The sequence below is a fragment of the Haemaphysalis longicornis genome, unplaced genomic scaffold (genome assembly GCF_048455015.1).
Source record: "Haemaphysalis longicornis isolate Haplotype H1 unplaced genomic scaffold, Haemaphysalis longicornis Haplotype H1 scaffold_5, whole genome shotgun sequence".
Taxonomy (NCBI): Eukaryota; Metazoa; Arthropoda; class Arachnida; order Ixodida; family Ixodidae; genus Haemaphysalis; species Haemaphysalis longicornis.
In genome coordinates this window covers 33,486,829-33,503,899 of record NW_027526385.1, presented here as the reverse complement: position 1 = coordinate 33,503,899, position 17,071 = coordinate 33,486,829, and the positions used below count along the sequence as shown (strand labels likewise).

Below are 17,071 nucleotides of genomic sequence, written 5' to 3'. Positions count from 1 at the left end.
TTAGTGTTTGCCGGTTTGAGGTGGTAAACCCCAAGATGTGACGTTAGGCTTAACGTCTAAAACCTCAAAATGGGAAGTTAGGCTCAAAATGGGAATATTTCCAATATTTCGAAGTATTTGGGATGAACGAATATCAAAACTGCGTTCAAGTACTATGAGGAGCTTCGGTTTCGTTAGGCAAGCCACAGTGCCATTGACATCAGGCCTACATAATGACTGCATATGGAGCCAAGACAAGCTAAGCCACATTCAGAGCGTTGACGTAGCTATCTAAGGCGCGCACGTTCGTCAAGGTAGTCAAGGCTCCCGTTTCACTGTTTCAAACAATGGCACGGTAACCAAACAAATTGTTTGGTTACCGTGTGGCATGCATGCAGTGAGCAGGTGTTGATTGCACTCTGCGCTTGAGCTTTAGTGGACATCACTTGCTTCAATCAGTGTGCCCATTGGTGCCAACCCAATATAGAACTTTTTTATGAAGGTCCAGCCAAGCCCAGAAGCTCGGTGTCTCAGAGACAGGAAGCTCAGTGACACCTGACAACTATTGAAATTCGCTTCAAAAGAACTCGACCCCAAGGACTATTCGTTTCGAAGTAAAATATCACTATTTGCACAAACCCACCATTCAACGTTCAGACAGCATTCCAAACCACGAGTCACAAGAAAGCGTGGGTGAGGCGAGAGCCACTTGCCTGGAATTGGTCTCCAAAAAAGTACAGCTGGACGGCATCAACACACAAGGTACGGTTGCGGGGAAGGGCGCACGTGGATCCCAAGTGCCGGTCGGCGAGTCTCGCCAGGCTCTCGTAGGCGGTCAGCTTGTCATCGCCCGCCGCCGCACCATCGTCGCTGTCGTACTCGCTCTGCCAGTAGCCCGTGGGCGGAACAGCAGGCCCCACCGACGTGTAGGGCCTCGACTCCGACACCCACAAGTCCACCTGGTCCAGAACTCGCCGGCTCACCACAGACTCAAACTTCCGGGCGAAGAAGACGGGGCGGTCGCGCGTTGCCTGTGGAACGGACACGAGTTTGAGCAGACTGACTCTGACAGCTTGCATTGGACAATGGCTTTGAGCGCCACGACCACCACCATCATCATCACAGTGTTAAGGCCCACTACATGATGGAGGCCTTTCTTGGATCGCAACATCCCTGCCATGCGTTCTCAGTCTATAAATTTGCTCATACCATCGAACAATAATAAAAGACATCGGGGAACATTTATAACTTTCTAAGAATGTGAAAGTGAAAGCCCAGTTGCACCACAAGGCTAAAGATACTTCAACAAGGTAAAAATTCAGGCTACTTGGTACTAATCAAAAGCAGCAAAACAGTGCAAAGGACTGGACAAGAAAGAACAACAGGACGAAGCGCTGACTAAAAACCAAATACTTTACCGTATTTACACGATTGTAAGTCGACTCGAATGTAGGTCGACCCCCCAAAATTACATCTCTCAAAAAAAAAAAAAATTTGCGAGCGCCGCGTAGAAAATCGTATCACAAAGTAAAGCGCTTCTGTTAACCCACACGGCGGCTCTCCACAAGAGCCGTGCGCTCGTGGTATGCGCGGTAGATGTTAAAAAAGAAAAGCCTTTGTATAAGCACCCGAAATAACAATGCGCTGTAGGTTGAGCAGGAAGAATACATTCGCTGCGAGATGAAAACCTTCGAAGCAACCGGCAGCGGCCACTGCCGCGCGATACCAAAACAAACATGGTGGCTACGTTAGCGCCGCGCATTGAATCAAGGGATTCGCTAATGCTCATTTTGTTTGTTTTTTTATACGAATAAAACGCTTCGACTTTTTGACGCCCGCGTCAACGACTTCGCGCGCGCGGCAGCTTCTGCTGCTTCTAAAGGCCGAACCTCATAGAGCGTTTTTGCACGCGATTCGTGCGCGTCGGCATTGCGCGGGCGACTTTTTGACGCCCGTGCCGAACCTCATAGAGCGTTTTTTCACGCGATTCGCGCGCGCCGGGAGCGGCAGTGGGAGGAGCCTGACGACTTGCCCCAATGGGGAGGCGCACTCTTCAAGCCGGATGTTTGAAAGCGCTCGGGACGGCCGGCTGGCGCCGCCGGAGACGTTTATGCTTACCACGGTGGCGGATATTTGATTGGCGCTTTCCCTAGCGGCGTGGATGATGCTTTATAGTGTCGTTTTCGACCATATTACCAGCTCCTATCCTGCACAAACGCCTTCGTTTGTGCCTTCAGTGATATCTTACAGGGCGGTTAGAAGCGGTCGCTGGAGCTACGCGCACCTCTTCGCGGCTGGTGACGCCGCCATGTTGCCGCCGCCGATCGCGTAGCGCACGCGGGTGGCATTCGCTGCAGTGTCAGCGGCGCATTTTCGCGAGCAGAAAACGCCCCATGCGGTTCACACTTTCGACCATAACCACGGGAACGAGGGTGCAAAGCTGTCCCCACCTCGTAGCAGCCCTGATTTCTCGTTTCTCTTGCCGTGACTAGCGGTAGACGGTTCGATTTCGATTCTAAGTCGACCCCCCAACATTGGATTGTCAAATTTGAAAAAAAAAGGGTCGACCTACAATCGTGTAAATACGGTATCAGCCAGAAATCCGCTATGCATGAAAATGGCCCATCAGAAAATCCACTAGCCGCTAGACTAATTTTTTCCCCGTCAGAATAAAAGGAAATCCGACAGATTTAGCGGAAAATCCGCTAAATTGGCATCACTAATAACCGCGCCATCGATAGTCCCCGCGTCAAGAAAGCGATTGGCGCTCACAAACGTCCGTCCAAAACAACTGCGCATTTGGGTGTAAACTCAATTGAAAGGTCTGGAATAAGACTTCTGGCTCGACCATTCCCTTCATTTGAATACTTGGGTAGCAACGCGCGAGAGGCGAGCCGGATATAAACCAATGTGATTGCTCCTCTACTACCCAGTCGTGTTTCATTCTGTTCACCTTCCTCCCCCTATTTGCGGCACTACCAGAATAGAAAGCTCACCTACCGCATAAACGTAATCGCCCTTTGGCCAGGCACAAATATAAACACGTTGTCGAGCAGATCTAGCTGTAGCTGCTCGCATCGGGAGCATGGAGCATGAGCATCGTCTTTCAACACTTGCCGGCTAGGACGTACCGCTTCGAGGCATCGTAAGTACGCATATAATTGGGCAATGAGGTTAACACAATGCGTTATCGCGCGGTGAGAGAACACATTAAATGCGTTGCTGTTTATAAGGTAGGTCCGCACTCCCAAGCAAACTACGCGTGCGTTCCAAAGTAAACAGCTTTAATTCGTCGTCGACACTGGATCCCGTTCCGACTTATTTACCTGGTGGCATTGATGCGTTCAGAGACGTTTAAAAAAAGGTAACAGGAAGAACAGCACGCGCATAATCGCGTCGAAACGACGGCAGTAGTGCGCATACAAGCCCAGCACTGGCGGCGGCTTGCGGCCCCCCTACAATGGGTAATACAGTCCCTGCTAATTGTTGCAAAAATCTGCGAAATAACCCCAGTATAGAATTACGGCCTAGGTGCGCCATCAGTGTAACAATTGAGACAGTGCAACAAGCAGCCGAGGCTTGTGTTGTTCCCTGGAATCAGGAACGTTTCCCGAAGCATAAAATGTCTACACATGTTAACGTTTTCGCTCGAAGAAAACTCTTGCACAGAAGTGCAAAAAATTTTGCCGAATCCAAGTATCCAGCGTCGCCAAACTGGAATTTTGCCTAATTGGTTACAATTGCCGCACTGGGCGGCTGGTGCCTCCACTGGGGAGCAATTTCACCACCAACATGCATGGTGGGGTCTTTAACGTGCACTACAAGCACCGAGCACACGAGCGCACATGCATTGACCCAGTGATGGGTGAATTTCGCCCTTGCCGCAGCCGGGTGGCCGGTCCCCGATATCGGGCTCAGCAGCTGCGTGCGCCATGCAGCCACTGAGCCGCTGCGGTTCGGGGGGGGGCGTCCCCTGGGAGAGGGGGCTAGCATCTGTGGCGGGCAGCCGTTTCAGGCAGCGACTCCCACAATCAGATGCAAATCCCCCTGTTCTCCAGCTGGAAATTTGGGGCCGCACACCACGGGCAGGGTTCTTGCCGCTGCCAGGTGGTGGAGCGAAGTGCACGCCCCTCCTTGCTGTGACCCGGCAGGCAGTGAGCCCGCCTGTCACAGGGACGTCCCCGTTAGGGCATTGTTTCAGGCGCCTTATCAGAGTAACAAAACAAGTGCGGAGGAGAGACAGGAACAAGCCGCTCTAGCGGCATACCACACATCCGACCACGTGTGCAGGGAGGGATATCCCGATTGGTGTCCTCGGTATCCTGCTTTGCGATGGGTCGCCAGGCAGGGAGGGCAGATGTACAAGTGGCGACACAGGTTCGATGACGTGAGAAGTGACGTCACTTCCGGTTGAATTCATTGGCCCTTTCAACTCGCGAACCACCGTATTTACACGATTGTAAGTCGACCCGAATGTAGGTCGACCCCCAAAAGTTATCTCTTTCTCTCTCTCTCTCTCAAAAAAAAAAAAGTCCTGCCTAGAAAGTTGTATCACAAAGAAAAGATCTTCCGGCAACCCGGCTCTACCATCAATGATCGATGCTCACACAAGAGCCGTGCGCTCGCAGTATAGGTGGTAGATGCTAAAAATAAAAGGTTTTGTATAAGCACCCGGAATAACCATGCGCTGTGCGTTGAACGGGAAGAACACATTCGCTGCGAGATGACAACCATCGAAGCAACCGGCAGTAGCCACTGCCGCGCGATACCAAAACAAACATGGCGGCTGATGGAAGCGGCCGCCATGTTGTTTGATTTGGGCTACGTTAGCGCCGCTCATTGAATCAAGGGATTCGCTAATACTCATTTTGTTTATTAGGGACAAATAAAACGCTTCTTGACGCGTTTCTGCACGCGATTCGTGTGCATCGGCGTTGCGCAGGCGACTTTTTCACGCCCGCGTCGCCGATTCCGCGCACACGGCAGCTTCTAGTTCTACGTGGGTATGACGCGTGACGAGCGTGGCAGTGGGAGGAGCCTGACGACTTGTCCCAATGGGGAGGCGCGTTCTTCATGGCAACAGTTTGAAAGCGCTCGGGACAGTCGGCTGGCGCTGCTGGAGATGTTTAGGCTTACCACGGTGGCAGATATTTGATTGGCTTTTCCCTAGCGGCGCGGATGATGCTTTATAGTGTCGTTTTCAACTACATCATCATCTCCTTTCTTACACAAACGCCTTCGTTTGTGCCTTCGGTGATATCTTAAAGAGCGGTCAGAAGCGGTCGCTGGAGCTACGCGCACCTCTTCGTGGGTGGTGACGCTGCCATGTTGCCGCCGCTGTTCGCGTAACGCGCAGCATGCGGGTGTCATTTGCAGCAGTGTCAGCGCGGCGCATTTTCGCGAGCAGAAAACGCCCCATGCGGTTCACACTTTAGACCATAACCATGGGAACGAGGGTGCAAAGCTGTCCACCCCTCGTAGCACCCCAGGTTTCTCGTTTCTCTTGCTGTTACTAGTGGTAGACTGTTCGATTTCGATTCTAAGTCGATCCCCCAACATTGGATTGTCAAATTTTAAAAAAAGGGTCGACCTACAATCGTGTAAATACGGTATTTCCGTGAACGGTTTATAAAGGCACGAAGAAAGGGAAGGGGGGGGGACACAAACAAACAAAAGCTTGCAAACTTTACTTTAATGAACGCAGTGATGAGCGCCCAGTCACTGGCCCTACTATGAAAAATAAATAAGATATCTGTCCGATTCCCTTACCTAGTAAAGTTTGCAAGCTTTTGTTTGTGTCCACCCCCCCCCCCCCCCCCTTTCTTCACGCCTTTATAAACCGTTCACGGAAATAAAGTATTTGGTTTTTAGTCAGCACTTTGTCCTGTTGTTCTTCCTTGTCCAGTCCTTTGCGTTGTTTTTCTGTCTTCGAAGGCTAAAGATCTAAGGCTGTTTCCTTTACAAGAGTTTATATTTTGTGACATTTTGTTACATTGCGATTGCATATTACATTGCCCTGCAACAACTTGCGAATTGACCGTGCTGGTTACAGGCACAAAAAGTACTCGTAGTGCTAATTCTTTCCCTGGCCCGAAAAAGGCGTCCCCGGCCGACCTGAATGCGGGGCCAGTCGTCCGGCCGGAAGACGTTGGGCGAGCAGCCGCACCAGTCGACCACGTGCCGGTGCTGGCACTGGCAGCCCTGGCGGCGCTTCCAGTTGACCAGGCGCAGGTTCTGGTCGGCCACCGTGCGGCAGAAGAGGCTGTTCTGGAGCACCGTGTGGAAGAACGACTGCCCGGGGATTCAGAGGAGGGGGAAAACGAGAAGAGACGTGTATTATAACCCTGCTACACTGGCATTCGAATGTCGTTTGAACCGAATGTCATTTGACTCAAATGAGGGGCTTCGAATGCCATTCAGAATCTGCCATGCTCCACGGCAACTTCGATGGCATTTGAAAGCTTTAAAAAAATCGCTCGCTGTGCTGCATAGCGCTGCTGCTGTCGAGTTCTGTTTTTTACCCAATAATGCAACAATCAAATTTAGCAGCAGTCTTTGGCATTAAAATGATATCAAATAATAAATAACGCAAACTTTGACACAGTTTTCGCTTTAATTCTGAATCGCATTCGAGGTTTTTTTGTGCTGTCTGGCCACCCTGGCTTGCTCGCACTGGTACATAAAAAGCGTACATTTAGCAAGTAGAATACACTGACTGCAAGGCGAAAGTCACAATTCACTAATAGAATTCAGTTGTTAGAGTGCCCTCATCCCTGTTTTCTTCTTCCTTGTCCTCGTACGTTTTGCGCAATCGCTGCCATGGAAGGCTTAGTCAGTGTCACTGCGTAGGAGCTTCACGGCACAACACACAATGCCGTGAAGCTGCACTAAAAGAGAAACCTTGCGTATTACAGTAAAGCCTCGCTACAAGAGACACTCAAGGGACCCAGGAAACATGTCTCTTGTTGATTGATTGATTGTAGGGTTTAACGCGCCGATGCAACGCAGGCGATGAGGCGCGCCGTAGTGGAGGGCTCCGGATTAATTTTGACCACCTGGGGATCTTTATCGTGCGCCGAAATCTCGTACACACGGGCGTTTTTGCTTTTCGCCTCCATCAGAAAAGCGGCCGCCGCGGCCGGGAAACGAACCCGCGACCTCGTGCTCAGGGTCTCTTGTAACCAGGGTCTCTTGTATGTGATGTCGCGAACATGGCGAACATTGGAAAACCAACCAAACCGCTTCCATTGAAATGTCTCTTAAAACTAAGTGTCTCTTGTAGCAGTGTCTTTTATAACAAGGTTTTACTGTATCCGCAACCCTGCTTTGCCACTGAAATTTTCGCATTTTTGGTGAGGGTTATACGCGCAAAAGTACGGCAGGTAACGTTCACTTGTGATTCCACTGTTGTTTTTCTTTTAAGACTCATGGCAGCAGCCGCAAGCACTCAAGTACCACTTCAACTTCCTGTCAACAGATGGCAGGCTCGTAAACTTGCTCCACGCTTGTCCCCGTTTGCCCCTAGCACTAAGGGGGACAATCGCGGACCGGCTTTCGATACATGGGGCCTATGGGGAGCTTCGAAACTGGCGCATATCAAATAAGGCATCATTCACGCAGCCATTTTTCACCCTATCATGTCACTGTCATCTGTCATGGGTGACGATGTCTCAGGCGATCTCTCGCGGAAGACGATGCGACGGCGATGGGAAGCCGAGCTCTATGTTTCCGTTCCGTCAACACAATTGGACCATGCCTCGCGGTAAACCAGCCAATCAGAAAACTTAAGTTTTTACGGCTAAATTTTCCAAGAAGTGAGCACACTCGAAAATCTAAGCCATCATTTCTTTTGCAGTACAGCAATTATAGTCGCCTCCTATCGTCTATTTCACGACATTTTCTTTACTTTTCAGATTAAGCACACTCAATTCCAGGATAAACTGATTGATTGATTGATTGATTCATTGATTGATTGATTGCGACGCGCCGATGCAACGCAGGCCATCGAGGCGCGCCGTAGTGGAGGGCTCCGGGTCAATTTTGACCACCTGGGGATCTTTAACGTGCGCCGAAATCGAACACACGGGCGCTTTTGCTTTTCACCTCCATCAGAAAAGTGGCCACTGCGGCCGGGAATTGAACCCGCGTCCTCGTGCTCAGCAGCACAACACCTTAGCCACTGAGCCGCTGCGGCAGGTTCTGGGTTAAACTGATCACTAGGCAAACAACCCCGTACTCTGACGGAGAGCTCCAGTACAAACGCCACTCTGTTACATCTCTGTCTTGGTTTTTTGACGTGACGGTGCCGTGACGGAGAAGGCGACGGCTGTGTGAATGAGGCCTAACACTGCTGTGCGCGCACCCACCTCGGCGGGCAGTAGGGTGTGCCGGAAGAGCGCCCGGAGCCCCTGCACCAGGGGGTCCTTTCGGTGCGTGGGCAGTGCGACGTAGGAGCAGAAGTCCCGGTGCAGGGCGACCCAGTCGCTGCCCCCGTCCAGCCGCAAGCCCCAGGGTAGGGTGCGCGGCCCCAGGCGCCACATGCGGCCTCCGCACTCGTGGAATGTCCGCTCCAGCGCCTGCTTCCCGATGAACCTGCGACGTTGGCAGGTGCGTCCATTTTAGGACGGCAAACATCCCCGCCCCAGCCCAGCGGTGCTGAAGCCTTTATAGAAGGGCAAATAAAGATGCCTTCATTTAATTTCATTTCATTCATTCATTCATTCCATTCTATTCCATTCATTCATTCCATCCCATTCCGTATCATTCATTCATTCCATTCCATTCCGTATCATTCATTCATTCATTCATTCCATTTCATTTCATTCATTCATTCCATTCCATTCCGTATCATTCATTCATTCATTCATTAATTCATTCCATTCCGTATCATTCATTCATTCATTCATTCATTCATTCATTCATTTGGATAAGTGCCCACAAACAGTATGATGCCCTCAGCATGGTGCACAGCAGAAACAAAGGAAAGGAGAGGAAAGGAAGATGTGCACACTAGAGAAAGAAGAGCACCAATGGAAGAAGTATGACATGACTGACTCACATGATTCTACAACACAAAAGAACACACTCAGACTTTAGATGCATTTTTAATAGCTTGTACAAAAGTGCTGTAACAGTCAAAGACAGTTTGACTCTTACAGCACCATCAGTCCCGTTACTAAGAAAGCAAAAGCTTTCTTAGTAAGACCGATGGTACCCTGTCAAAAAACTAAAGCATTCCCCCTTTGACTGGCTGGTCAACCAAAAAGCTTGGATAACATCTCTGGACGGGAAACTGGGCTGCCATTGTGTCCAGACAGCTTTTTGAAAAATTGCAAAAAAAAAGGAACACTTCCAGATAAGTAAATGCACGGATCAATCATGAAGAAGGACTGCAATAGTATGTCTTTATCTTGTAAATCACGTATCGTCACACATTTAGATCGTTTGTCGATGCATTTACTTAATGTGCGAAAAGTCGTCACGTGCGTTCCTTCTTCGTTTGCGATTTGGGTTTTCGAAAGTTTGACGGTCACTTGGACGCACTTTCGGCGAAGGTCGGGGGCGAAGGTTTTGACTCACTCCTGACACAGTTTTGATGTCAGACAGCCTTCGCACTTCTCTCGAGTTTCTTCGAGAAGGGGCGGCAAAAGTTTTTCTCTCATTCTTTCTCTCTCTTTGCCCCTTCTTTTTGTCGCAGCCCTCGCCTCTAACAATTTGCCCTTACTACATTTACGTGACATTCCATTTCCAAGCTGGCGCAGGACACGCACTTCCAGTCCGACGCTGAACTTTGGTTAAACGTAACAACAGGCTCCTCTCTGCACCTACAGGGGTGAGACAGCTGAACCAGATTTGGGAGCAATTTTTGGAGCAGCGAAATCTCGATTTTGGAGCAGAAGAACCTTGATTTGGAGCAGAAGAACATTTATTATGTCACCTTAGGAGCCTAAAAAATCAAAATTTTGGCTACTCAGGGAGGAGGAAAGTGGACTTTTTAATCGGTTTTGAACGTACATAACACTGAAACAGCCTTTCGATAGAGTTTTTCTACCAGAGTATCAAAAGGTACGAACTGCACTACATCTTTACAAACCATTTTTAAATTCTTAGGCTCTATGCATGGATAGCGTGGAGCGCCGTTGAGAATATCTAATTGAAAAAACTGAACAATTGTAAGGCATTTTTACTATCATGTGAATGCCTAAATTATTATTTGTGCATTCCCAGACTGGGCTTTACACACAAGTGTAGAGCCACGGCAAAAGTTGCGCACAGCGAGGTGACAGTCGTCGCACCCTACCAGCACCCCCCCCCCCATTTCAATTCCCAAGGTGCACGTTCACAACGATCGTAATTTGAGTAAAGTTGGTATATTAAGTGAGAATGCACTTTATAAGCGACCCTGAATTCCGTTGACCGCCGTCCGTCCACATAGCAACAGCTGCGGGTGCGCGCGCTCCTCGTCTTCCTTGGCAACGGGGGGAGATGGGCGCGCGCTGCCTGGCCGCTCATACCCACGTGGGGGATTGGCCAGGAATCGGGCGGGAGAAGGGCTAATGCACCCGCTTAAAGGAGTACTGACACGAAATTTCAAATCTGAGATCCGCTCTAGCAATCAAGTACAACGACAACACAAATAGGTGTCTGTGAATAAATGCATCTTTCTTTCTTTGTAGTTGTGTGTGTGTGTGTGATCGCTCTTTCGCGAACATTACCGAACCGCGCAAATTCAACTCCTACATTCGCACTTTCACATTCTTCCCCTCGGGGAAATGCGGGGAAATTTTTTAGCTACCTCCCTTTTCGCATTAAATTTCACTTCAGATAGATGAACCTTTAATACTAGCGTGCAATAAGAGCCCGGGCCGTTCCGTTATCGGACTGCTTGAACATTTTGCGGCGATGTAGCCTGCGCCGCCACTTCTGCAGTGTCGATCGTCCCATTCCCGCCGCTCGCCAGCTCGCTGTCAAAGGCAGCAATAACTCAGCGTTTTATAACACCGCAATGAGTCCAAAATTTCACTTCAAGCGCGCACCGCTCCTCACACTCAAGGCCGAAACACAGCGAATTCGCGGGCCCCACGCTGTTTTAGGATGAGCTCCGGTCTTTCAATTCGCGGAACTTCCCGCAACAGATCAAACGACTAAATGTAAACCCAGTCACTCCCATAATCAAAACAACGGTAGAAATCGGCGAAGAGCACTCTGCCTGAAACACGAGCAACTGCTTTGCCCGGCGGTCATGTTTTCCAATCTTCTCCACACCAAGATGGCGGCGCCCAGTGATGTCGTTCCGGAGATACAGCGCTCCGAGGATTGTCGTTTTTTTTATCAACTTACACAAGTAAATTTCATGTGGGTTTTTACTGAATAAGCAATCAATTCAACCTTCATAAACAACATCACCCTGGTGGTGCTGAAAAATTAAGCATTTTTCCCCACTCAAACTGAAAGGAGCGTTAAAATTCTTGGCTCTCAGACTGTCTTGGAGCAGTTTGGCGCAATTTTTGCGAATTTCAAGCTTTTGGAGCAGCCCGGCGCAGCAAAACACATTTGTATCAAAACTGCGCAATATGCGCAGCTGTCTCACCCCTGCACCTAAACTAACTTCAAGATAATAAATGACCCTCATTTATAAAAAAAGTGCGTAGAAGTGATCTAAGGTAGCAGGCAATCTTCTCATAAAAAAAATCCCAGAAATAAAGAATGAGGTCACAATATTGATTGATTGATTGTAGGGTTTAACGCGCCGACGCAACGCAGGCGATGAGGCGCGCCGTAGTGGAGGGCTCCGGATTAATTTTGACCACCTGGGGATCTTTATCGTGCGCCGAAATCTCGTACACACGGGCGTTTTTGCTTTTCGCCTCCATCAGAAATGCGGCACCCGCGGCCGGGAATCGAACCCGCGACCTCGTGCTCAGCAGCGCAACGCCCTAGCCACTGTGCCACCGCGGCGGGTGAGGTCACAATATTGAGACTCAAAACTACGATTTGCATATTAGAAGACGCAACACTGCTTGCTGCGCCACAGAGGTAAAATACCAAGTCTGTTCTACCAGTTGATCAAGAATATTAGGACAGTGTTTGCAGGTAACCAGTAGACGGCGCTAGGTGTCACACAAACTGCCCAGCCTCTACTGACTTTGAAACAGAATGCCTCTACGTTCAGGCATAGGCGTTCATCCCATCGTTGCCAGCAGTTATCGTCAGCATCCCAATGAATTTAGGGAATTCTCGTCCCCAAAAGGTGAGCTTTTGGGGAGAGGATTTCCTTAGACTCACAGAAAAAAAGACCCCCACCCATACGGCTACTACAGTTATACCCGTGCCACCCGTACACGAAAAATGACTTTACGTAAAGTTTTAATGCCATTAATTCGCTGCTCCACGCAAAAATCTAATGCCATTCGCTCTAAGGTCATTTTTGGCTTCAAAAGTTCCGCAAAACTCATTCACTGCACAAACGCCTTAAATCTGCCTAATCTCGCAAAGAGCACCAAATGAAACAAGGAAACTCTCAGCACCAGAGTGTTGACGCGGAAACGTAGCTGAACTTTGAAATAAGGCGATTTTTCGCGCACTCTTGGTGGCGACCTTCTGAAGAAGACGAAGTTCACTAAAACAGCGGCAAAAGGCAGAACGTGATATTACTCATTGTTTTGAATTTTTCGGATTTGGCTACCACTGTCAGGCGACGGCAGCTACTGAAGCCACTTTTACAAATGGCTCACACCATTTTTTAGAAAACACTGTTTCTCATAACATTTTCTTTCCCAAAAAACATTTTTAACCCTTGTAAGACGTCTTCCTCTACATTAAAAACTTCTAAAATACGAGTGCATTTCTCTTTTTGGTAATTACCACCATCATGCCTAACACATTCAATGCCTTTGCGTTTTCGCGTGTAGCACTGCCCATCCAAATAATGTAATTCGGTATATTAAGGCCTTAAACACTCAACGTCATTTTTTGTGTACGTGTGGCACGGGTATTCGTGAAAGCAACTTTAGCTGGTCGAGTGCTTGCATGCAATGAACAGAGTGAAATGGAATGGCTAGTACAAAACACATGCAAAAGGTTTACAAGAGACAGAAAAGTTCTTTTTTCTTTTTTTTTGCTCAGATATCATGGACCGGTGGTGTAAAAGTTACCTCTGAGTGTCCTGGCCATGAGACTTGACGAAATTCGCCCCCATGTTGGCTGCCAGAAACTTTTCCAGTTCCTCGCGAGACCTGCGCCGGAGACAAACAAGCGGAATTTGCCAGCATTACAAGGAACGAAAACTCGGCAACTTTGAAGCATTTGGTCGTCAATAGAAGTGCCAGTTTTGGTTAGTAAGGGATAAGACCACGATTTAGAGTTTGACCAGACTTTGATCACAAGTAGGGATTTATAAAAAAAACACCAAATGAGAATAATCATTAACCAATGAGCAACGAGTCTCCATTGCTTGCAATTCACCAGGTCAGGAAGGAAACTCAGCTGTTGGAAGTGTGCATACTTCAGGGGGAGCACTGGTCTTAAACCAAAAAAGTTTATTTTTAGAATTACGATGAAGAAAATTGGGGGACATAAGCAGTTTTTCATTCTGACTGTAGATATAAAATTTGTTTTTGTGTAAAATGACTATATTCAAATTTCTTTGTATTTTTATATCTGCTTTTTTGACAGCCTTTGTAAAAGAACTGCTGGAGGGATGCAGCTGAAGAAGGTACCAGTGAACTGCACACAAATAAAGGACTGCAACAAGACTAACATTATCATTCTATCTGGTCTGTAGCAGAAGTTACGACCATTCGAAGTTTGGGCTCGAAAGGTGGAAACCAAAAAAAAAAAAAACGGCTTTGCCTTCCAGGTCTAAACTTCAAATGGTTCAGCTACATCCCTCCAGCAATTCTTTTACAAAGGCTATCAAGAAATCAAATATAAAAATACGCATAAATTTGAAAACAGTCACTTTACACAAAAATAAATTTTATATCTCCAATCAGAATGAAAAACTGCTTATTTCCCCCAATTTTCGTCATCATAACTGTAAAAATAAACTTTTTGACCAAAGACCTGTGTGCCCTCAATCAGTGCTATTGTAAACATTTATTGTCTTGCCAAGAAAAATGAAAAAGGAGGGTTAATGTGGGGAATGTGTTTAGGGCAGTTTATTTTTTTTTCTCACTCCAGTGTAAGTGCTGAAGTTGAGCAGCAGATGACATTATTATAAGACACTTGAATTTTCCAGCTTGCCTCACTGTTTCCCTAATATGAAGTCATGTGCAGTACAGGGAGTCCCCTCCCTGTACTTGTACGTTACACCACCCTGTACTTTACACCACCTTGAGAAAAAGAGTGCACAAGTTTTATGTGATACAGTTTAATACACTTATAATGATCCACAATCCACAAGCACCCAGTCCCTTCCCTTCCCCCTTGCCCTCACTTGATGGGGTAGTCGGTCTCGCTGAGGTTGACGAAGTAGTCCCAGCCAGGGTGCTCCCGCAGGAGGTAAGCCATGCCCTGCAGCAGCATCTCCAGCAGGCTCGAGCCGCCCCAGATGGTCGCCAGCCGGTCACGGGCCACCCGCACGTTGCTGTACCGCGACTCCAGGGACAGCAGGGACCGGTACATGTGCTCCTGCCGCTGCACGCACCACCAGGGGGTATGAGTGTGTATAACAAAACTTTAATTTTAAGTATGGTGGGGGGCACACAAAAAGGAAAACTTTGAAAGAGGCAGTAGCCTCAGAGTGTTGCCAACATTTTGGCAAAGGAACGAAGGCAAGTGCCATTACCGAAATGTCGGCAACACTTTGAGGCCATTGCCTTTTTCAAAGTTTGTTTGTTTGTGTGTGTGTGTTTGTGTGTGTGTGCGTCTGTGTGTGTGTGTGTGTGTGCCTGTGTGTGTTGGTGTGTATGTACATATATGAGAGAAAACTTTGGACAAGGTAGTGGCCTTAGTCCTGCCTTCGTCAGGGCCCTGACAAAGACAAGTCTTTTTGTTGAAACACTGGTACCGGACTCAAGCCACTACGTTCTTCGAAGTTTTGTCTATTGTTTGCCCACCATCCTCCAAGTGTGTGTGTGTGTGTGTGTGTGTGTGTGTGTGTGTGTGTGTGGTTGTAGAGGGCGCACTTAATTGTATTACGAAATCAGATGAAAGTAATAAACAAAGACTGGCCACCTTAATGAAAATCTCCATCCTGGATCCAAATTGGAAATAAGCATCCTCAAAGACCATTCCCAAACACATTGGAATTCGAGCTCCTGTTATGAATCTGGCCTTCAGGCATGTGATATCAGCTGGAACACTAGCGTACGTCCCTCGGTGTAAAGCCCAAATGTGCACGCATGGAAGAACCTGTTCGAATTTCTCGCCGAATCAACCTGACCGACATACCAGCACACCTTCCCACATAGCCCAGCCCACACTCACTGTTACTCCCATGCGCATGCAAATGCTGAGCTGAAACTTCTCAAGAAAAGAAGCTGCAATTGAAAAATAAATCACCACCTACAGCATCGACGTGGATGTAGAAGACATGCCGCTCATGGTAGAGAAGCTGAAGAAGCCTGAGGACCTGGCGGACCGCACGACCGTTGACCGAGAGCAGGAAGGCGATGCGGGCAGGCTTCAGCGACCTCGCACTAGATGGCGCCAGCGGCCACAAAATTTCTCGCTTTGCGATTTCACCGGCAGCTGCGGTAGAACAGCGCAACAGAACCTTTCCTTACCTCGACAGCGGCCACAATGAACGCCTTACTAGCGTTTTGCAATTGGAGAATAACGGCCTTCAAGGCTTTTTTATTTTTCAAATTTGAAGCCAAGGCAATGAAAAAAGAAAGCTGTTTTCTCTATCAATCAGCTCATTTCATAACTCCAAAGAATTTCCTTGCTAATTTTAAAAGAAAAAAAAAAGACCTTGCACTACTTGGTTATCTACTTCGCATTTTTATCGAACATGGGCGTTTCTGCAATGAGCATTTCTTCATATCCATGCATATGCTCAATACAAATTACTCATCTAAAAATTGCATCAAAGGCTTAGTGACATCGCTGAGATGCAATAAAATGAACCAGATTAACACCCCAAGGTTGCGAGAAATTTCTGCTATTTTCAGACATGATTTTGGCCCAAAAAGATGAAAATGTTGCAGTAAGATAAGGTATACATTGCTCAACAGACATGTCACAACACAAAACAGTGCAGTTAGCAGTAGACATGGTCCAAGCAGCAGCAGTAGTAGAAGTAGTAGTAGTAGTGGTAGTAGGCAAAAGCCCCGCACATGGATGCATCCCTGCAGGAAAAAAACGAGTCTGCAGGCATAAGCAGGGGTGAAGATGTACCAAAAGACAGACAGTCACGTTCAGTAGGCAGACGGTCAGAGAGTAATAATGTATTAACACGCACATGACTCATTCGTGAGTCATAAGGGACAAGGAGGCATGCAGGCGGTGGTGAGAAATGTCAACCCGGAAAGCTTTCATTGCGGACTGAGCACCGAGTGATTCGTCGATGTCACAAAAGATGGACAAATTTTAGTGAAGGAAATAGCTTCAAGGATTTAGGACAGAAATTCCTGTCACGTATGTTTGCCACTTTCGTACGTATAACAGACGAACCCCACTACAATGAAATACACAGGGTGTGCAGAGAAATTCATTGTGATGGAAACATCTTTGTTGTGAAAAGGATGACAGGTGAAATGCTTCAGAGGAAAAAAATCTCTCTCCTCACTGTTGCCTGTGACTGCGCATTACAGAAAACATGCCCGCTCCCACAGCATGCTCCTTCTCTTCCCGGCGTTGACGTCTTTGTTTGGCGGAAAACGATAAACCTCAGGAGCAATTTTCCCATTATTTCAGTGCTTACAGAATGGTGGGACAGACAATCTTTTACATTGTGCTCATTTGGAAGGGACGAATTATCCCAAATAGTAAGTACCACTAATAAGTACCACTAATTAGGTGACAGACATGTGCAGCTGGGTTGCACAACATCACTAAGGGACTGGCAATCAGTAATCAGCCACCTAACAACACTGTTTTCACTATGCACCACATGATGTCTCAAAATTGCCCGCAAAATGCCCGCTTT

The 17,071-nt window shown here is 47.9% G+C and overlaps 1 protein-coding gene across 2 annotated transcripts in view; it reads right to left on the bottom strand.

Moving 5' to 3' along the window:
* Oxt (Xylosyltransferase oxt) overlaps nucleotides 1-17,071 on the bottom strand; it is a 35,862-nt gene that overhangs the window by 11,560 nt on the left and 7,231 nt on the right. For both annotated transcript variants that reach the window (XM_077670101.1, XM_077670099.1), the window contains 6 exons: nucleotides 15,491-15,672; nucleotides 14,417-14,616; nucleotides 13,134-13,214; nucleotides 8,346-8,571; nucleotides 6,094-6,270; nucleotides 693-1,010 (listed from right to left, as the gene is read on the bottom strand). In XM_077670101.1, the coding sequence (XP_077526227.1) occupies nucleotides 693-1,010; nucleotides 6,094-6,270; nucleotides 8,346-8,571; nucleotides 13,134-13,214; nucleotides 14,417-14,616; nucleotides 15,491-15,672 (1,184 nt within the window). The remainder of the gene's footprint in view (nucleotides 1-692; nucleotides 1,011-6,093; nucleotides 6,271-8,345; nucleotides 8,572-13,133; nucleotides 13,215-14,416; nucleotides 14,617-15,490; nucleotides 15,673-17,071) is intronic.